At 40.6% G+C, this 23084-nt stretch overlaps 1 protein-coding gene and 1 long non-coding RNA gene across 2 annotated transcripts; both read left to right on the top strand.

The window, feature by feature from the left end:
- The first annotated feature begins 6901 nt into the window (after window positions 1–6901).
- On the top strand, window positions 6902–8546 carry LOC134299212 (uncharacterized). Its single transcript, XM_062981354.1, has 3 exons — window positions 6902–7842; window positions 7968–8289; window positions 8390–8546. Exons 1-2 carry the CDS (start codon window positions 7489–7491, stop codon window positions 8283–8285), a joined length of 672 nt encoding a protein of 223 aa, XP_062837424.1. The 5' UTR covers window positions 6902–7488; the 3' UTR covers window positions 8286–8289; window positions 8390–8546.
- Window positions 8547–17547: 9001 nt separating this feature from the next.
- On the top strand, window positions 17548–18383 carry LOC134299211 (uncharacterized). The gene is made up of 2 exons (XR_010006382.1): window positions 17548–17880; window positions 18148–18383. It is a non-coding gene; the product is annotated as an uncharacterized LOC134299211 (long non-coding RNA).
- Window positions 18384–23084: the final 4701 nt, after the last annotated feature.

Here is a 23084-nt window from a genome sequence, read left to right as displayed (position 1 = left end):
TGACACAGCAAACAAGATAGATATGCTGGATTTTGTATCACAAAATCACAAGCTGAACACTTCCCAAGTGTCTAGGATTGTGTGATGTATTTTCGGATTATGCGTGCAGGTCCTATCTATCTATAGCTATCTATCAGGAGTGCTTTGATCTACAAAATGGATATCATTATCTTCTTTTGCACTGTCCCCTTTTCTTTTTTATAGGCTTCTACTTGCTTGTAGATACTCACCATAACCCAAGGACAAAAGTAATACAGACAAGACACTGAAACTGAGGAGTTACAGAAAACTCAGCATTCTCTTGTACCAATAATAGTTCCATGTACTTCTGAGACAACCTAAAAATAAATCAGTACAGGTCTCAGTATGGCACAGATATTAAATTTATCAATGAGCAGGGGGAGGAGGGAGAAAGTAAGGTTTTTAAAAGCATAACCATTTCAGACAAATTCACATTTCAAACCCAACATCTTTTAAAGAGTTACAATAATGTCAAAATTAAGTCTGATTTAAATAAAACCCACTTGACTGGATTGGTTTACAGCCAGAATGAGTGGATTCTCCCTAGTTTCACACAGTTAAATAGTAACATGATAAATCAATTGTAAATAAATACCAAGGTAGATATCTGTCCAATAATCTACTTTTGTTTTTATTTCTTGGGAGGAGGTGTAACTCGGCTATTTCAATTTATTTGCTGGCAATTTTAAAAACCTAAACAGATCCTTTTAATTAATAATGCTTCATGCATTTAAATTTATTTCTAGAACTCGTTATATCTCCACAATGTTTATCTCTCAACCTCTCTATTGCTTGACATGGTTTGTCCATAGATTCCTCTAAACAGTCAACAGTAGTAGTAGTAGTAACACTTTATTTATATTCTGCCCTTTCTTCCCAAGGGGAATCAGGGTGAATGACAGCACACATATACAGCAAACATTCAATGCTGTTTGGACAGACAGACAAAACAGACAGAAAGGAGGTATGTTGTGTCAAGGTCAAGGTCCAACTGCCTTTGGCAGTTGTGCTCGGATTCAGCCACGGGTGGGGTGTGTATGTGTGTGTGTGTGTGTGTGTGGTGTTGCTCCATTCTCTATGACTTCCTTTTGGTCATTGGCATTTCTGGTCTTTTTCATTTTATGGTGTCGTAAAATACATCCCCCGCTCAATTAGCAGTACCTAATTTCTCTACTTACAGCTCCAAGCTGTTTTCGAACTGCTTAGGTAAACAGTGAGCTGGGCTTGACAGTCGTGTGCTCACCCCACCGGGCTTCGAACTGGCCACCTTTCGGTTAGTACACCTTATTACTCCTGGTGATTTACCTGCTGAGCTAAAGCCCAGCCCAGAACATAAATTGAAATAGTTCTGTTTCTTTATTGCAAATAGTCCTTTCCCTGCATTCATATATGCTATAAACATGCCAGGGTTTTGTCCTGCTTGAGTTGGAATGCAATTATATTTGAACAGTTATAGCCGGGGCTGAAAATCACTACTTTCTGTTCATGTGAAATAAAAGCTACCATTGCAAATTGTATGAAAATAAAACAAAGAGCATACCGTGTTTCCCTGAAAATAAGACAGTGTCTTAATTCACATTTATTGTTGAACAAAAAAATGAACATTTATTATATACTGTAAAGTAGTTGTAATCACAAACCAACATAACCAAACCAGACAAACTGTGACTCCTGTCAAGAATTTCTTGTTACTACCATTATTTCCATGTACAACTGGTATGTACATTTACCAATCTTGCATGCTCTGGTGTTTTGTTTGGCAGGCGCCGGGCATGCTTCCGAACAAAAACTTTGCTAGGTCTTACTTTCAGGGGAGGCCTTTTATTTAGCAATTCAGCAAAACCTCTGCTAGGTCTTATTTTTGGGGATGTCTTATTTTCAGGGAAACAGGGTAGTAACAAAGATTCTCAGTTAACAAATAATCGAAAATTCTAGAGTATCAAGAGCCCGTTCAAAAATAATAGAAAATTTCTGTGTATCAAATTGTTGCTGAAATATTATGCAATGCTTAAACATGTTTGTGAATGGTGTGATGACTTTTGTACAAAAATAAAAATGAAAAATAATTATCCTGTATTTCATTTGTGGTTGTTTTATTTTCCTTCAATATTATGAATCAAGTAATCCTGTCATATATGATCTGCCAGCACCTAATTAGGCTCTAACAATAAACACAACAATATTTGTTAACATTGGAAAGCCCTCTTTCTCCATAAAAGCTGTGTGTATGTGTGTGTGTGTGGGGGGGGGGGCATTGCCAGATAGAGACAAAACAACAGTCTTTTGTCTGTTCCTTTAAAATGACAAGGAAGAAAGGATCATATGAAAAGGGGTTTTAACAGGTGGAAGGGGATAATTTTAGGTGTGATGGATAAGTCAAACAGTCTTCAAATAGTCCACAGTTCCAGAACACAAAGAAGGTTGCCAACAGATATATTCCAATAAAAACATAAGAACACATTTTAAAGACAGCACTGTGGGCAAAGGAACTAAAAAATGAAAAAATATTGAAGAAAGATGTTTATGGACTTGAAACATTTCCTGGTCCTGCTCCAAGTTAGAGATGGGCAACTAAACTTTCTTTCACACATACACCCACCCCCTCAATCATTAACAGTGAAAAACAGTATTTGTCAGAGACAAAATGCACCTAATAGCTGGGTTGTTAGCAGGGCCGTAGCCAGAAAAAAAAATCGGGAGGGCTTTTGAGAATGTCGGGGGTAGGGTTGAACCCCTAACCTCCCACCCGGGCTACAAGCCTGTCAATATCTGCTTGAGATAGTGCCTGGAGGGACTCTTAATTTTTTGCGTCTTATAGAATTAGCATTGTCAAGACCCAGGCTGCAGAGCACCAATAACCATGCGCAGAGACCAGAATCTATCTAATATCTTTATTAAAGGAATATATAAAGTCAATAAAAACAAGTGAAGAATATAGTTCAGAAGTAGACCTTTCAGGAAAGGTCAATTATAGTCCAGGGAAACAATGTCCAATATGTGATATTAGAGTCCAAAGTTATAATCCAATAACCGAAACACACACTTGCCAAACAAGTGTGGGGAAATGACAGGGTCCTTTAGTCCAATGGAGCTTGGCAACAAGGCTGGAAACAAGCTAGATTCTTGGCAAACAAGACTTGATACGTGGCAACAAGAAGCAAGAAGCAAGAACGAGGTCCGTGGCGAGGTCCGGGGACAAGGCAGGCTTGGAACTAGAACAAGGTCCGTGGCAAGGTCCTGGAAACAAGGAACTGGAGTAGCATAGTCCACACACGATCTCACTCCTGAAGCTGACGAATTGACTCCGCAAGGATCTCCTTGCGGGTAAACACCTATATAGGATCTTGTTTTCCCGCCAAGGAACACTTTCCCTGGGGAACAAGAATTGAAACCCACACTGTGTCCAGATGCATGACTCCTTAAGATTTCCCAAGGGAAACAGGCTTAATCAGCTAATTGTCTGGCAGCGATTCTGGCGCTTCGGCGATTCGCCTCCCTAGCGCCTCTATCTCGATTATAATTATCCTTACGAGAGAACGGGGGAGAATTCTGCCCAAGGCTTGTTTGGCTGACTTCTTGAGGGCAAACATCCTGCAGGTGCAAGGGCTCCAATTCTGGCTGAAACGGTGGGAAACCAAAGTTTTCCTCTTCGTCTGCCACAATAGTACTAGGAACGGGACTACATGGCCCATGAGACATCACAAGCATGGGGATTTGGTTAACCAGTTAAATTCATGAGTAAACCAGGTTTTTCTTTAAAAAAAATCTGAAACATTTCAAAGTGGGGGAGGGGGTTGAACCCCTACTCCCCCCTCCCCCCGCCCAGTTACAGGCTGACAACACCTGGAAGACAATTGTGGCAACTTTCTCTGCATTCTCACCAGATTGTTGTTGTTTTTTTTGGGGGGGGGGGGGGGGTTAAACACAGTAATCCTCAGAGTAAACACAGGATCCATGATGAAGTCTGGTTGATCCAGTATACAACTTCTCTTCTCTTCCTAATTATTATTTCAAATTGTTTATACAGATATAAAATCCATGGTTTCACTTACCAATGCATAAAAATTACGCATCAGTTTTTGGACATCTTTAGATTTGGTTTGGTTACTTGGGGTGCCGATTCAGAAAATTGCATTGGATAGAACACATCAGATCTAGTTTCTGATACCGAACATATGCCTTCCAGTAGTCACAATGTCTTTGCCCACAGAAAATACAAAGAAAATAGATTCCCTAGAATCAGCAAAACAATAATCTACTATTACAGTACTACAGGGATCACAAACATATACTTGTTCCCACAACTTATAAAAGATGCCGCAAGCAGTAATCTACAATGAAACATAAGTTTGTTATAATCACAATACTAATTTCTATTTCTTTCTTGTAGAAGGGAGTTTCCAACAAATTTCTTTTAAAAAAATCATATTTAAAGTAATAGTGTCTTTTTCTTTCTTGTAAAAGGCTTCTAACAGTTTGTATACACAGATTTCCCCTGTCCTTCCTTATGGAGAGCTTCCGCTTCCTTGTAGCAACCTTCCATGACCGGAATCAACCTTGACAAAGTCTTTGTCAGGTGGAAAAGTTCTAATTTTACAAAATAAAGTGAACTGAAGGGAATGAACAAAAGTGGTTCAGGAGTAGTTTCTTGATAGCACAAAACCCACATTCCTCAAACTTACAATTTCTAAATCACAAGTACAAAGACAAAATTACTCAAACCAAGTTGTCCTGAGTGATGCCCTGCTTAGTTTGATTCCATGGCGAGCACAAAATTGTAAGGCTGACTCTGCTATTTAATACAGTATACTTAAAGAGGTCAGGTGATGAGTTTTGTGGTGTTGTAATCGTTGCTCTAAAATCACATTTAAAGGCTACCCCCACAGGTTTGCAGAAAGTAATATCAATGTTTAAAGAACTATTCCCATGAATTTATAAAAAACACCAATCGTATGTATTGGTATCATTTAAACCTTTTGGATGTTCAGTTTGAAGGGTGAAAATCCAAAATGATTCATGTTGTAAAAGTTGGGATCAGTGTTTGCGGGGGTGTGACAACTTGTAGGATTTCAAGACTGTGACTCTGCATTGTGATTAAAATCTACCAAAGTGTTTGTAAAGGATGGAGTCTGTTTCTAAACTTGCTCTTATGTTCAATAATGCTGCGTTTCACTTGCCTGCTCGTTTGGATTTAGTTAACGCTCGTGTAAAAAAGGGGGGGAGGGGGCTGAGGTTGAAAAAAATACAAAGAGCTGAGTACAAGGTACAAGAAATTGTCCCTAACGGCTTTAATGATGACGACGATGATTAGATAAAATGGGATTGGACTAGATAACCCTTGGGGGTTCCCTTCCCATAGAGTCATAGAGAAGTGGACTTCTGTGGTCTTCAAGCAGAGGTGGGATAGGAATTGTATGGGAGGGCTTTCATTGTGTATCCCTGCTAGATGACCTTTGGGTCATCCTCCATGTTTAATGCAAAATACTGCTTTTGGATGCCCTCCATATTTCAGGGAACACGCCGGTTTGGAGGGTGGTGGACTTCCCTCCTCTGGAGGTCTTCAAATGCAAGTGTAATGGGCATCTTTAAGGAGTGCTTTAGTGGTGTACAGCTGCCTCACAGTAGGAGGTTAGACTAGATGATACTGCAGATCCCATCATCTCTTGTCCATACAGTGCTGGCTTTAGCTTATAAAGCTCTGAACGGTTCTGGCCCAGTTTATCTGTCCGAACGTATCTCCCCCTATGAACCATCTCGGAGTCTAAGATTGTCTGGGGAGGCCCTGCTCCCGGTTCTGCCCTCTTTGCAAGCACGATTGGCGGTGACGAGAGACAGGGCCTTCTCGGTGGTGGCTCCCGGCTATGGAACTCCCTCCCCAGGGAGATTAGATCACCTCCTGATCTTCTGCAAAAAAGGGAAGACGTGGCTCTTTGAGCAAGCCTTCAGAATTCTGGTGCAGTAATAGATATGAAAGATATGGAACTGACCAGTGGAACGGCCAGGACTGTGCCTATGGAGCACGTGATTTACTCTGTTGTTCAGAGTTAAATGTTAATTGTTTTTAATTGTATTTTAATGCTTTAAAGGATTGTTTTTGTACTCTGTTTTTAAAGGCATTGAATTGTTGCCATGTTGTGAAGCTGCCTTGAGTCCCCTCCGGGTTTGAGAAAGGTGGGGAAAAAGTACTGTAAATAACTAAATACATAAATAAATAAATAAATAAATAAATAAATACATCACACTCCCCCAAACATATAGTTTTTGTGATTAATCACTATGCTTTTTGTTCAATCTGTAACAATGAAAATACATCCTGCATATCAGATATTTATATTACAATTCATAACAGTAGCAAAATTACAGTTATGAAGTACAGTAGAGTCTCACTTATCCAAGCTAAACGGGCAGACAGAAGCTTGGATAAGCGAATAACTTGGATAATAAGGAGGGATTAAGGAAAAGCCTATTAAACATCAAATTAGGTTATGATTTTATAAATTAAGCACCAAAATTTCATGTTATACAACAAATTTGTCAGAAAAGGTAGTTCAATACGCAGTAATGTTATGCTGTAATTACTGTATTTACGAATTTAGCACCAAAATATCACAATATATTGAAAACATTGACTACAAAAATGGCTTGGATTATCCAGAGGCTTGGATTAGTGAGACTCTACTGTAGCAACAAATATAATTCTATGCTTGGGGGTCAAGCATTTTGCTTAATTAAAAAAAAAATCCCAAAGCAAATCATCACCATCACCATGAAAGGTGACATTGAGTCTAGTTGATGTGCCCCAATATGGCCATAACTGGTCATAATGGACTCAATTGAGTGGCTGACCTTTAAGCCTCTCCCTGATGGGCAAATAATCTCCATCGCCCTAAAAGGTAAAGTTTCCCCCTTGACATTAAGTCTAGTTGATGTTCCTCAATATGACCATAATTGGTCATGTTGGACTCAATTGAGAGGCTGACCTTTAAGCCTCTCCCTTCTGATTGGCCCACTCAGCCCCCCCTTTACGCATCACTGTGCCTCCTACAAGCATATAAGCTTTGGCCAGCCCCTGCTTCTTTACCAGTTAGCTTTGGACTGGGTGGAGGTGCAGGTGCAGGTGGTTGGTGTAGCAAGTGACAGCGAGGTCTTATTCAATCTTTCAGCTCTTGTTTCCTTGATTTAATTTTTCTTATTCTTATTTTATTTTCTCTCTTGATCTTTGATCTTTACCTTTGATCTTTACCTTGTATCTTAACCTTTTATCTTTACCTTTACCTTTCTCTTTTTTCTTTTCTTTTTAATTTTTATCTTTATTTATTGTGTAGTGTGTAGAGTGTATTTTGTAGAGTGTATTTTGTAGAGTGCAGTTTATATTGTGTGTAGTTTGTAGTGTTGTTTGTAGTGTGTTGTGTTTTTTATTTTTTTAGTTAGAGCTAGTTAGGCTCTAGAGATAGCGTAGTCAGGAAAATGAAAAAAACGAAAAAGCTGAATACCTGGGTGTGGGCCGAGGATCCTCTACGGCCTCCGTCAATCCCCTCCTTGATGGAGAAAAAAAGTTCCGAGGAGGCGGTTCCGACAACAAGCAAACAAAGTTCTGTCAAGAAGCTCCCAGCAATAACGACAAGGGAAAGGCGCCCCCTCTGGGAACTTGCTGGAAAAAAAGAAGAGGAAGCAAAGCAAAAAAAGGCCAGCATCGAAGCCCGCAAAACTGAAGAAAAATTCAAAAGAGATCTTCTGGCTCGTCAAAAGAAGCTTGAATACAAACAATGGCGGGACCTCCATTTGTTAGATTACTGGCAACAGAAGGAAAGGCAGGAAAAGGTTTGTTTATTTTTTTTATATTATTTAGTTTATTTTGCTATGTTAAGTTATTGTTTGTTGTATATAGGGGGGCCCTGGGAGATAGAGTGGTATATTAATAATGTTTCTTTTTTATTTTATATTAGGAGTCCCTGGAGCGGCGGCAGCAAGAAAAAAAAGTACGTCAAGAAAGGGAGCTGGCAGCGGCGGCTCTCCTGGAGAAGAAGGAAGGGATCCGCCTGATCTACACGGGGTCGGACTGGATCCGGCCCCCCTGCGTTCCAGGGGATCCCTTCCTGACGGGAAATAAGGAGAGCCGCCAACCAATCGATCAACATCGCCAGCCCTACTTTCTGCCTCCCATAAAAGAGGAAGCCAACGCCGCTGCTCCCGGGACCAGCTCTGCAACGTTCAACAAAACGAACTGGCCATTTTTCCTTCCAAAGCCGCCACCCAGGACGTGATGATGTAAGAAATTGTTTTGTAAAATTAAAAAGCAGAAAAATGGTGTGGGGGGAGATCTTTGAGCCTCCATTTATTGATTTCTTTCTTTCTTTCTTTATTACAGTTATATCCCGCAGAGGATCCTCGATGACAATGACCGGCCCTTTGAATTACGAAGCCCACACCCAGGACTTGATGCTTTAAGAAATAAAGTTTTGGAAAAAAAATTGACTTTGAGTTTTTTCACTTTACCATTGCTTTAATAAAGTTTTGAAAAATAAGTATCTGACTTTGAGGTTTTTTTTTTCACTTTAACGTTGGTTTAATAAATAAAGTTCCTAGCTTCTTCATCCATAAAGCTCTGTGGTAGTTCAACAGGGACAAATGCAAGATACTTCACTTCGGCAGAAAAAATGGAATGCAAAGATACAGAATGGAGGACGCCTGGCTTGACAGCAGTGTGTGCGAAAAAGAGTTGGAGTTCTCGTGGACAACAAGTTAAACATGAGCCAACAATGTGATGCGGCAGCTAAAAAAGCCAACGGGATTCTGGCCTGCATCAATAGGGGTATAACATCTAGATCCAGGGAAGTCATGCTCCCCCTCTATTCTGCCTTGGTCAGACCACACCTGGAATACTGTGTCCAATTTTGGGCACCGCAATTGAAGGGAGATGTTGACAAGCTGGAAAGCGTCCAGAGGAGGGCGACTAAAATGATTAAGGGTCTGGAGAACAAGCCCTGTGAGGAGCGGCTTAAAGAACTGGGCATGTTTAGCCTGCAAAAGAGAAGGTTGAGAGGAGACATGATAGCCATGTACAAATATGTGAGGGGAAGTCATAGGGAGGAGGGAGGGAGCTTGTTTTCTGCTGCCCTGCAGACTAGGACGCAGAACAATGGCTCCAAACTACAGGAAAGGAGATTCCACCTGAACATCAGGAAGAACTTCCTCACTGTGAGAGCTCTCTTCCCCGGACTGCGGTGGAGGCTCCTTCTTTGAAGGCTTTTAAGCAGAGGCTGGATAGCCATCTGTCGGGGGTGCTTTGAATGCGATTTCCTGCTTCTTGGCGGGGGCTTGGACTGGATGGCCCATGAGGTCTCTTCCAACTCTCCTATTCTATGATTCTATGATTCTATGATTCATGTTTTACCAAGCTGCCCTAATGTGAAACAGGTTCTTCTCATCTTTGATAATTCCTCAATCCCTAGCTGCCTCTTACACCTGAAGGACTTCCTTTGGAAGAGATACTCCATTGCTTTTACTAGAGTCTTTCGTGACCCATGGATTTGAGAACTTATATCTGGTAGAGTGTATGACCCTCCATCTAGACAACACCAATTACAAGTCCACAACTCAACTAACTCGAACAAGACAACTACAGTAGAGTCTCACTTATCCAACATAAACGGGCCAGTGCCCTTGCGGAGATCCTCAGAATCCCAGACACTAAGGAACAATACAAGTCACATCAAAACAATACAATAACCAGGACTGAATCTTCCCCAATGCAGAAAGAGTTCATTTCACAGAGAAATCAGTTCTCCTCACCTCCCTTCTCACTTGACAAGAGTGGCGCTGCAACCCCTACAAAAGGAATGGGACACATTCCTATCAGTAACTCACAACCTGCCGCTCTGGGGGCTTCTACTCCCCAAGAACTCCGATTGGAAGCACAAACCCCTTCATCCTTATATAGAGATAGGTGTCTGATGGAGAGACAAAGGGTAATTGAAGCCGAAGCTGAAGTCCATGCTCCTTTCGAGGCATAACAAGTTCCAAGCACAACATTTTGATTCTATCATGGAATGTAGCTGGTTGGCATACTTCTATTAGGGACTCCTGTTTCACAGACTTTCCCACTCATCACCACATTTTACTAATCCAGGAAACATGGACAGTGGATGAACTGACATTAAGTGAATTCCATTCATATATGGTGAAGGCCGAACCAACTGCAAAATGCAGGAGAGCTAAAGGAGGAATAGGGATCCTAGTTTCCACCTCATTACGTGTCTGCACTAGGCCCCTACCTCCATCCAAAAAGAGTGCAATGGCAGTGTCGATCCAATTCCAACATCACACAATGCTGGTGGTTTATTATTATTATTATTATTATTATTATTATTATTATTATTATTATTATTTAATACATTTATATCCCGCCCTTCTCACCCTGAAGGGGACTCAGAGAGGCTTACAAATTAAATTTACATACAATATTATATTATTAGCATAGCACAATACTGGCAATAAATTACTATATTGTACTATATCAATATATTGTAATATTATTAATATTACATGTAATATATAATATATAATTAACATTATTATATTGTATTATTAGTGTTATATTGTATTACAAAATAATATTAATATTATATGCATATACAATATATTATAATATTATATCTTATTGTAAATTATAATATATATATATATATATATATAGGTACATATGTATATATGTATGTGTGTAGATATACATATATACATACACACACACACACACACACACACACACACACACATATATATATATATATATATAATTAGCATAACATGTTACTGGTGGGAGGGGCCTATAGGTGATGCAAAGGAAACAAAATGGAACTGTCTTTGCTGGCTCCCTCTTATTTACACTAATTTAATGTATATATGCCCCCACTGAAGAGGAAACCACAGATCAGAGTCCAGTGATCCAATTTGGAAATATATGTTGGTGATCTCATAGTGCAGAACCCAAATGCTTCTGTCATTTTGGGAGGAGACTTTAATGCTAGGATGGGACCAAATCTCGCTTTATAGACGCCATAGGTCGCTCCCTCCCGAGCCTGATTTTGATCTACCCCTCCTTATGCGACAATCAAAAGATCAGAAATCGAATTTTGCAGGTCTATGTCTGGCTCAAACAAACTCCCAGGCCAAAATTAAGATTCTGATTGTAAACAGAAGGTCAGTTGCTGCCCTCTCCTCCTTTTTGCCTTGTGTTTATTTGTGTTGTATTTTGAAATGGTCATATGACTGGTCAAATAAATAAATTATTATTTCATTTATTTATGTAGTGGCATCACTCTACATGGAACTTTGCAAATAAAAGATCAACAAAATAGTTTTCATCATGGAAGACCAGATGATACTTATTCTTGGGTTCTTGTGTGTTTTCCGGGCTGTATGGCTGTGTTCCAGAAGTATTCTCTCCTGATGTTTTGCCCACAACTATGCCTGCCATATATGTGGGTGAAACGTCAGGAGAGAATACTTCTGCAACATGGCCATACAGCCCAGAAAACACACAAGAACCCTGTGATTCCGGCCCTGAAAGCATTCGACAACACATTGATACTTCTTCTTTTCTCCATAGATATTGTTACTACTATGCCTGGGAATAGGAAATCCTTTTGGTTGTTACTTAGAATATAGCATGCTTTGATATGTCTGTTTTCACTAGGTCTATATAAACTATATGTAATATCTTATAAAAAGCACAACATTAGACTATTTTCCTTTTATTCTTTAAGAATACCTGAAGCTGAGCCAACAATATAGAAATTTAAAAACATTTGCCGTTTACCAGAAGAAGGGTTACCGAAACTGGAGTAAACCCGGGAACCAGTAGTAAACGGCCTATTTTTACCTACAGCCAGCTACTCAGAAAGGACATCTGCGTTAAATCTGTTTCCTGGCTGGAGAGCTTACTCCTGTTAAACTGAATCTACTTCCAATAGACTGCAATTCCAAGAGATATCTTATATCCTCAACATCATCAACACAGGATCCTAAATATCTATAAGATCTTTATCTCAAGGTTTGATCATCTAAACTAATTGCTTCAAAATCTATGGAGTCCTGAAGATTTTTTCCAGTACTACAGAGATTCTGAGTTGATTTGATTCTATGCCAGGTTTAAGCCAATTGAATTCATATTCATTCCTTTAGTTCCACATTATACCATCATATATTGTTTTGTAAAGATTGAATGTGCATGTTGCACTAATTTACATACTGTGTTGTTAACAAAAAAAATTGTTGGAGTCCTGAAAAATTGTTCAAATACCGTAAACTACTTTAAGTTGATTTGACTCCAGTCCGCATTTAAGCCTCTAAGATTGCAGTTTCTTTAAACATTATATTCTATCAGATACTTCTTCGTATTACAACAGTTGACTGTACTTTATTGTTGTGAACACTTTCGTGAATGATAAATGTATATGATGCTCTAATATACATACTGTGTTTATACCATATGTTTTGAACCTTTATTGTGTTTGGATATTTTTTTGACATTGTTTAGGATAGACATCTGTGTTTATTTATTAGTATCTTCCTATTTTGCCATCATTCCTGTTCCATACAGCTAGTAGTTTTGCAGATTCTTAATTTTCCTGACCACCTCTCTAGCTGTCCTCCAGCCCATGGATCTCTTTTGCTTCAGCTGTTCTATGCTTTTCAATTATTTTCCTAGCATATATTTCAACTACAAGTTATCTGCATGTAGAACCAATACGACACAGTGTGTATAGGTTTGTGCTGTACATCTGCTTTGATCTTCAGCTAACTAGCACAGCCATTATAGAACTGACTAATCAAAGTGGCATAGCTCAGAAATGTGATATTTTAGGGATAAAAAATTGTTTAATGATAACTGATAATAAATGAATTATGGAAGGGTTGTTGTGTGTTTTCCGGGCTGTATGGCCATGTTCCAGAAGCATTATCTCCTGACGTTTTGCCCACATCGCCACATCGCCAACCAGACCCAACCAACAAAATCACCAGAAAAATGAACATTCTAATCAAGGACTCCTCTATTAACCTCGACATAGGCCAATGACCCTGCAAATCGGAAGCCCTCCCACCTAGGCTTTATGGACTACCAAAAATCCATAAGGACTCCACCCCACTCAGACCCATTGTGAGTGCCATCGGATCCCCCACATACGACCTGGCAAAATTTCTGCCTGCACAGCTACAAACCCATATTGGGCTCACCACGCACTACATCCAGAATTCAACCCACTTCATAGGGGAAAAAATCAGCAACCTGAAGCTCAGCACCAAGGACATACTGATCAGCTTCGATGAGGTGTCTCTATTTACCAAGTCCTGGTAGCAGACACCATCACACTTATCCACCAGAATTTCCCAGAAGACATCACAGCCCTGCTTCACCATTGCCTCACCACAAGCTACTTTCAGTGGGACAATGAATTCTATGAACAGAAAGATGGGGCAGCTATGGGGACCCCTCTCAGCCTAATCATAGCAAATTTTTCATGGAGCCCTAGAAACAGCATCAAAAAGCCTACTATCTGGTTCAGATATGTGGAGGATACCTTCCCCATTTGGAGCCATGGAGAAGAAGAACTCAACAAGTTCCTGGACCACCTCAACAGCATCCCCCCAAACATCCAATTCACCATGGAAAAAGAAAACGAAGGAAAACTGCCATTTCGAGATGTTATGGTCATCCGCAAACCCAATCAACAATTGGGCCACACAGTTTACAGAAAACCTACACACATAGATAGATAACTTCATAAAAACTCCAACCATCACCCAAGTCAAAAAAGAAGCACAATCAAAGCCCTTGCAGACTGTGCACAAAGAATCTGCGAACCTCACCTCCTCCAAGGTGAACTCAACCACCTAAACTGGGCTCTACAGGCCAATGGATACTCCACCACAGACATCAGAAGAGCTGTAAGGCCAAGAACAAGCCATGAGAGTAAAGCTCCACCCAGAGAAAAGGTGTTCTTACCATACATCAAGGGAACCACAGAACGCATAGGGAAGCTGATAAAGAAACACAACCTACAAACTATCTACAGACCCACAAAGAAAATCCAACAAATGCTACGTTCAGCGAAAGACAAGAGGGATCCTCTCACCTCTACAGGAGTCTACCGTATACCATGCAGCTGTGGACAAGTTATTTATTTATTTGTTCTATTTCTACTCCGCCTTTCTCTACCCCGAAGGCAACTCAAAGCGGCTTACATGGAGGCAATAATTCAATGCCTTAAAAACATATACTACAGACTTGTTGTGTGTTTTCTGGGCTGTGTGGACATGCTCCAGAAGAATTCTCTCCTGAGGTTTCACCCACATCTATGGCAGGCATCCTCAGAGGTTGTGTGGTATATAATACAGACATTAAAAATAAATTAGATTAATAACAGCCATATTAGACATTTTAAACCATTACATTAAAATCACACCATCCATTTTAATAGGTCCTGATCAGGTTATGGTTAGTCCATGGCAAGTCTAGTGTGCGCCCAGCTCTGTGAGTGGGACCAGATACTAATTGGGACAGTCTCATGGTTGCCATGGAGGCCATGAAGTCCTGAGCCACTCCTGACAGGATGGTCTCAGCATGGACATTGAAGTCCCCCAGCACTATGAGCCGTTGGGACTCCAACGCCAGGCCTGAGACCATCCCGGCTAGCTCAGGCAGGGAGACTGTAGTGCAGCAGGGTAGCTGGTACACTAACAGAATCCCTATCCTGTCCCAGTCACCTATCCTCAGGTGGACACATTCAAAGATGGTGGACTGCGGGATGGGGCACCTGGTCAGGGGGGTGGAATCCTTATAGACCACTGCAACTCTGCCTCTCCGCCCTCCAGATCTTGGCTTGTGCTGCACAGAGTAGCCTGGTGGGCAAAGCTGGGAGAGATTAACCCCTCCCCAGCCTCGTCCAGCCAGGTCTCCATTATGCACGGCAGGCCTGCACTTTCCTCAAGGATTAAATCCTGAATAGTAGGCGTTTTTCCATTAACACATGCAGCGTTAAACAGCACCACCCTTAAACCAGAAGGACCACCATCCTGGGTACTCAGTTTAACCATGTCAGGAGACTGTTTTGGAACTATAAGCACTTTCTCGTGTTCCCTAGGCCCAATTAATGGTCTCCCTTTCTTCTTATCTCTCCCTTCCCAAAATTACTCCTATGGGGTGCCCTCAACCGCTGGAAACCCCCCTCCCCCCAGTACGCCCTGCCCTCCTGTCCTCAGCCCATGGGCCAGCAGTGTTCCCCAAGTGCAAACAACAAGTCTACATAGGGACCACCAAACGCAGCACCCAAATATGAATCAAGGAACATAAAAGGCACTGCAGACTGAATCAACTAGAGAAGTCAGCTATAGCAGAGCACTTGATGAACCAACCTGGGCACAGTATATTATTTGAGAACACAGAAATGCTGGACCACTCTAACAATTATCATGTCAGACTACACAGAGAAGCCATTGAAATACACAAGCATGTGGACAATTTCAACAGAAAGGAGGAAACTATGAAGATAAACAAAATCTGGCTAGATCAGAACAGTAAATAAGGAATAACAGTCTTAAAACAAAGGAATTTCCAGACAGGAATCAATCAGGGGCAGGTAACACCTCTGAACAAAAGATTCCCCCAGGCAGGAAGAAGCTAGGACACGAATCTGGCAAGGCCATTAATGCTAATCAAGGTGATTAATTACAATTCATACTAGCCTCCAACAGACAAGAGTTCCTTCTCCCACCCTGGACCTTCTACAGATATATAAACATTCATTGCATAGATTTTTCCAATATATATCACAACCTCTGAGGATGCCTGTGGGTGAAACATCAGGAGAGAATGCTTCTGAAATATAGCCATACAGCCCAGAAAACACACACCAAGCCTGTGATTCTGGCCATGAAAGCCTTCGACAACACGTTTGGAATTATGGAAGGCGAGAGTCATCAGCAGAGGCAGGGAGGGTGTATATGAAGATGCTGTATACCAGACATAGGCAAACTCCAGTCCTCCAGGTATTTTGGACTTCAACTCCCATAATTTGAATAGAAATCAGCCTCAGCCTAGACTGTAAGAAGATATGGAAGTTGAAGTCCAAAGCACCTGGAGGGCCAATGCTTGCCCATGCCTGGTCTATACTCTCCTTTTCCTCCCAATCCTCCCCCTAAACCTAGGCATTAGATAGCTTTATGGGGGAAGTTTATTTTGTGATCATGAAATTGAGCATTCCATAGTTTCCAGATTGTCTTATTAGCGTAGTAGACCCTTGACTCTCTTGAAAATATCTAGTGTAAAGATTTTCCTTCGTAAATGGAATCACACAAAGTAGACAGAGAAGACATATTTATCAATAGATCAACAGAAGAGTATCTAACTAAAACAGTTACATATCACTGGTATGTAGTTAGGGTAAAGGTTAAGGTTTTCCCCTGACATTATGTCTAGTTATGTCCGACTCTGAGGAATGGCGCTCATCTCCATTTCTAAGCCGAAGAGCTGGCGTCGGCTGTTGACACCTCCAAGGTCATGTGGTCATTGGCATGACCGCATGGAGCACTATTGCCTTCCCATCAGAGCAGTACCTATTGATCTACTCACATTTCAATGTGTTCGAACTGCTACGTTCGCAAAGGCTGGGGCTAACAGCGGGAATTCACCCTGGGTCTAGACACTAAGATGTCATGTAATTGATTTCTATTCAAACAACATGTAAATGAGTGCTAAGTCATGGAGCTGTATGACCTCATTTTTTGCATTTAAATTTAAAACCTTGCAGTTTGATAATCCATGGTGTGGTTTTTGCAGGAAGATAGGATAATTTGATATTAGACCTCCTTTTTGTTGCCGTCAAGTCAGTTCACTCCTCCCAGTTTCCATCTGCTAGCAATTGCATAACTGTATAATGAATTTAAATAAACAGCCATTATAGCCTTATGAGGAACAGACAGAAGTTGCAGAAAATGAGGACAACCTGCAACCCTGATGATGTAACCCAAGATAAAATAAAGATTTTACAACTGGGGCTGATTGCTGTAAGATGTTAGGAATATTATGGCAGTTCTTCCATTCTGAAATTCACTGTGTGCTCTGTACTTATCAACAGGGCTTCAGACAATTTAAGCACATTTCAGAGAAATACATGGTGTTTCAAAAAGATGGACTGTGTTTGAAATCACTATATCTCTGCAACTATGAACCACCCATGAATGAAAATCTTACTACTTGAAAGAGTGGGGAACAGAGTTTCAAATAATTGCTTCTAGATACCTCTCCCAGTACATGCACAGCCCCTAGTCTCAGTCATTCACAAGATGGCAGCCCCATATAAAACTTAATACAATTCTCTATTTGCAAAGTTATTTTTTAGATTTGTTCTGGCTCAAAATATTTACTAAAATCTGGTAACCTAATAACACATTAAATTGCTACTTTTTGTGTAATTGTAACATGTTGCCATCATAAAATATACTCCTTTCAAATTCAATCCAATATTTTGAAACACCCTTTAGTCGTGTATTTTTGCCTGTGCATTACTATATATGGTCATGTCTCAGTAACAGTGGCACATTGTTCCTAATATTATAAAGGGGGGAGATCTGAGACAATAGCTTTAGAAACTCACATAACACCTGAGTAGACAGGTCAGCTGCCCAAGGGCAAAGGCTAATACATTTGCTCTTGGTTTCCTTAGGCACCAGGGAAGATGTCAAGACGCCGAGATAGTACATATTTCAGCCGAGGGATTTCTCGCAGGAATTCAAATGCTATTAATAAAAAAAACAAAAGATGCAAACCAGGATCGGAAATGCCAATAAAAAGAAGGAGAGGTAAATGTTAGCTTTTATATACACTTATATAATAGAATCTGTTAACAGAAGCCAATGAAAATTTATTTAGAATGATGATTCTGTTGCCTTCAAGTCAGTTCCAACATGTGGCAGCCCTAAGGCAAAACTATCACTGCCTTTCTCCAAATCTGAGTGAGTATGACTGAAAGTCACCAAGTGGGTTTCCATGGCAAAGTAGGGGGTTGGTACTCTCCTGCATTAAGAGTCCTGCAATGCTTCATTATGTTTTATCTTTGTGTTGAACAGGGTATGTACGCATCTGTTCTACATACTTCTACTGGAAAGGAAGAAGATAATCCCACTTCAGAAATTCCATCTTTGATCACAGTGAATGAGCTACAAGTGTCTTCCATGACAGATAGTCATCAATGAACCCAAAGGGAGCCTGCAAGATTCAGAAACCCTCCTGTTACAGGAGAGAGCTAGGCCTGTTTGACAGTAAACCTCAATAAAAGGTGTGCGCACATGTGTATTTGTTGTAACATGTTGTCAGTGTCATTCAGAAAAAAAACAAAGGTTACTTCATCCAAAGAGGAGAAACCATATAAGCCGTGTGTACACAAATGCACTTTCTCCAAACGAACTCCAAAGACACAAGGAAGAAGATAATATAGCACATACAGTTTTGTAAACATACAATCAGGACACCTGAGCACTTATTGCTGTGAAAGAATCGCTTCATGTTCATGTTCTTCTCATGAACATAGTTGTGAAGGACAGAAGGGGCCTTACAATAGTGTCATCAAACCCAGACAAGTTGGAGAGTCATATATAAGCTATTGAATAGATTCCCCAGAGAGTGGTGCAGCACACATTCTTTGCCTTATGTTGCAACAATTGGCTATGGCTAGAGCTTTGGCCAGCATTACTCACTAAAAATGCAATGATGGAGAAGCTGGTGGTGGAATTTCTAGCTATATGTACTATACCGTGTTTCCCCGAAAATAAGACAGTGTCTTATATTAATTTTTGCTCCCAAAGATGCACTAGGTCTTATTTTCAGGGGATGTCTTATTTTTCCATGAAGAAGAATTCACATTTATTATTGAACAAAAAATGAACATTTTATATATACTGTACAGTAGTTGTCATCACAAACCAGCATAACCAGACAAACTGTGAATCCTATCAATAATTTCTTGTTACTACCAATATTTCCATGTACAACACTCTATGGTACATACATTTACTGATCCTACATGCTCTGGTGTTCTGTTCGGCGGGCATGCTTCCAAACAAAAACTTTGCTAGGTGTTACTTTCAGGGGAGGCCTTATATTTAGCAGTTCAGCAAAACCTCTACTAGGTCTTATTTTCTGAGGATGTCTTATTTTAGGGGAAACAGGGTATGTAATTCAGCCTCTTTGCTCAGTTGGGGCCTCCTATAGGCTGCTAGATGGGCAGTAATTGATGGAAAAGTGCAGTTGGGATACAGTTGTTTTATAGGCTCTATAGAGCCTTTTATGATTCCAGAACTTGATAATAAATAGGCTTATGCATGGATCCATTTTCAAAAAAATATTCAGCTGGTTCTGTTGGTTTGGATGCCCGTAATAGCATGGGATCTGCTGCCATTTTTTTCCGGCCGCAACAGAACAGTGACTGTCAAAAACACAGCTGCTTTGGTTTCTTTTGGTTACATGTGGAGTGCGGGGAGGGAGACTGCTGATAGGGTGATTTCTTAAGCCCTTGCCTTAAATCCAGGTCTCTTCTAGATACAGAAAGGAAAGGATCACAAGAAGCAAGGTTTCTTAAGCCCTTACCTTAAACCTGGGTTTTCTCTAAAGAGAGAAGGGAAAGGATCACAGGAAAGGAGGGGGGTTCTTAAGCCCTTGCTTTAAACCTGGGTCTTTTCTAAATACAGAAGGGAATGATTGAAGGAAGCAGGGTTTATTAACCCCTTACCTTAAACCTGGTCTCTTCTAAAGAGAAAAGGGAAAGGATCGCAGGAAGAGTCATTTCTTAAGTCCTTGCCTTAAATCTGGGAAGCCCCCACCCATTGCTGCCAATGGGCCAGATTGAAAACAAATATTTTGGTTTCCCGGATCAAAAACGGATTTCTGTCCTCCCAAATGCGGGAGGCTCCCGAAATATGAATTGGGCCCCCCTCTGAAATCCAGATTGATCGAAACGGATCAAGGTTTACCCAGATTGCACACGCCTACTTGATAACATCTATTATTATTGTTTATTTATTACATGCATTTATACCCCAAGGGGACTCAGAGCGGCTTACATTCTGCCACGAGGGCCATCAACAAATATACTATAAAACAAAACAATTAAAACATGATAAAAATATACAAAAATTAAAACGCTGCAAGGCAGCGATGTTGCACCATCCTCAGTCATTCAATACTGCTACAATTACAGATTTGCGACCCAATTACATCAGCCAATGAGCTTATTCGCTGAATGCCTGGGCGCAGAGCCAAGTTTTTAGTTTTCTTCTAAATCCCAGGAGGGATGGGGTTTGCCGGATATCGCTGGGGAGGGAGTTCCACAGCCGAGGAGCCACCACCAAGAAGGCCCTGTCCCTCGTCCCCACCAGCCGCGCCTGTGAGGCAGGTGGGATCGAGAACAGGGCCTCCCCGGAAGATCTTAAGGTTCTAACGGGCTCATAGGAGGAGATACGTTCGGATAGATAGGCAGGACCAGAACCGTTTAGGGCTTTGTAGGTCAAAACCAGCACTTTGAATTGGGCTCGGTAGCATATAGGCAGCCAGTGGAGCTGGCTTAACAGGGGGGCTGTAAGCCGCTCCTGTTATTAACCTGGCTGCCGCCCGCTGCACCAGCTGGAGTTTCCGGGCCGCCTTCAAAGGCAGCCCCACGTAGAGTGTATTGCAGTAATCCAGCCGGGATGTGACCAGAGCGTGGACCACCGTGGCCAAGTCAGACCTCCCAAGGAACGGGCACAGCTGGCGCACGAGGCGGAGTTGTGCGAAGGCTCTCCCAGCCACCGCTGAAACCTGAGGCTCCAGGCTCAGCGATGAGTCCAGGATCACCCCCAGACTGCGAACCTGCGTCTTTAGGGGGAGTGCAACCCCGTCCAACACAGGCTGTAACCCTATTCCCTGTTCAGCCCTGCGACTAACCAGGAGGACCTCCGTCTTGTCTGGATTCAATTTCAATTTATTGCCCCCGTCCAGTCCGACACAGCGGCCAGACATCTATTTTTCTCTGAAGGAACCTACATCAGCAGTTGTTGCATAAGATATTTATTTGCCCATTTTTATTCAACTCATTTTTAAAGGGCTCGGTGCAACTGCAGTAGAGTCTCACTAATCCAAGCCTCGCTTATCCAAGCCTCTGGATAAATAATTTTTGTAGTCAATTTTTTCAATATATCGTGATATTTTGGTGCTAAATTCGTAAATACAGTAATTACAGCATAACATTACTGCGTATTGAAGTACTTTTTCTGTCAAATGTGTTGTATACCATGATGTTTTGGTGCTTAATTTGTAAAATCATAACCTAATTTGATGTTTAATAGGCTTTTCCTCAATCCGTCCTTATAATCCAAGATATTCGCTTATCCAAGCTTCTGCCAGCCCGTTTAGCTTGGATAAGTGAGACTCTACTGTACTTAGTACCAGGCTTTTCCTCTTCAGGGAAATTGCAGTGTCAAATCACTATCATACTACTGTTTCTGGGGTTTAAAGATAAGTTCCCTGTCAGAGCTTGACCAGTGTACAGATTTCTACTCTTGTCATGAAGCAGTTTGGGCAAACTATCTTTCATCCAGTCTACCCACCTCCGAGTTGAGCAAACAGAGACATGCCCAAGCATCCTTCGAATATAAATCACAAAGTCACATAAAATTGTATTTATAAGTACAGTACTATACAGAAAAAGACAGTATCTAAGATACAGAAAATATCCCACCTATTATAATTCTTCTTCTTCTTCTTCTTTTAAACATAGAGACAAAATATTTGAGTTTTTTCTTTAAATGCCCATTTTCTAAGAATTGGGGTGTTTTTTAACATGTCTATTTCAAGTATGGTATATATTACTTTTATTTTACCTTTGAAGTGTATACTAGATAGTTTCTCTTTTTATTTTTATATGTATAGAAGAATCAAGAAGGCAGAGCCACACCACTCTTTAGCCCAAACAAACAGTGGGAAATCTAATTTACCTGAAGAAGCAACGAAACTGGCCTATACCTGGGAAACCAGTCGTAACCATCCCCGGCACCACAGATCACTTGGCCATACCAGATACCCTACAACGGATTGGTATCAACACCTAGAAACTACAACCTATTCATTTAACCCTTAAGATATCATTATATGCCTGGTATCCAGGAGCTACTCTGAGAAGAACTTATAAAGATGTTATATTAATTACTGAACTGTCTTTGTCTATACTCCAGCAACATTTGAGAACACTATCAAGAGGGCAGTAGATTCTGCTTGTTTTTCATTTATTTGATTGGACAAGATTGTAATCAATCTAGAGACTACAACAGTTTTATGTTAAGGCTTAAGGGTTGCCTTTTTTTACATCTGCATGTTAAGAACTGTTTATTTACCTCGATTCAACGCTGCGACAGCAATTTTGATTGTTATTAAATCAACAATAAGACTTTATCTGGTTTTGATTTCTATTTGACATAGCTGACACTTAAACTATAAATAGGAATAGTTTTTCCATAATACTGTTGTAAGTGTTGCCAAGTGTATTCCTTTATGTTAAGAACTATACTAATGTAGTGAAAGAGAATACAAGTAGTGGATACCTTAAGCAAAGTATTCATTGCAATATACACTATTAGTAAACGTAAGAGATTCCAGAGGGCTATGATCTACCACTGTTTCTAGTCAAATCCAGTTTAGATTGATGTTAATACGACACCATAATCCCCTTCTTGTGCAGCTTGTATAAAAAGTGCCACTAAAAGTTGTTTATATAGAAGATAATATTACATTACCAACGTAGTACTCACACATTATATACCATACTTCCCTTTTTATGTTTCACTGTAGATTATAGACATCTGCGTTTTGAGTTTCAAAAAATGTTAACCAGATCTTATTCAAGGTGTACAAAATATAGCCAATAAAGAAATTCCTTAGGAGTTCTCCCCCCCCCCCCCCACCCCCCTTGGGCATTCCTACCATTATGAATTAAGTGGATTATAAATTGAACACACTTTTTAGAGACCAGTGCATATTC

Source organism: Anolis carolinensis, chromosome 5, assembly GCF_035594765.1.
Source record: "Anolis carolinensis isolate JA03-04 chromosome 5, rAnoCar3.1.pri, whole genome shotgun sequence".
NCBI classification, from domain to species: domain Eukaryota; kingdom Metazoa; phylum Chordata; class Lepidosauria; order Squamata; family Dactyloidae; genus Anolis; species Anolis carolinensis.
The sequence above is the reverse complement of the archived record's forward strand: the minus strand, read 5'-3'. Positions and strand labels throughout refer to the sequence as shown.

Excerpts from the sequence above, each read along its gene's own strand:
- LOC134299212 (XM_062981354.1), top strand. The coding sequence starts at position 7,489 with ATGAAAAAAACGAAAAAGCTGAATACCTGGGTGTGGGCCGAGGATCCT. Across the intron at positions 7,843-7,967 it reads AGAAGGAAAGGCAGGAAAAG|GAGTCCCTGGAGCGGCGGCA; the intron begins GTTTGTTTATTT and ends ATTTTATATTAG.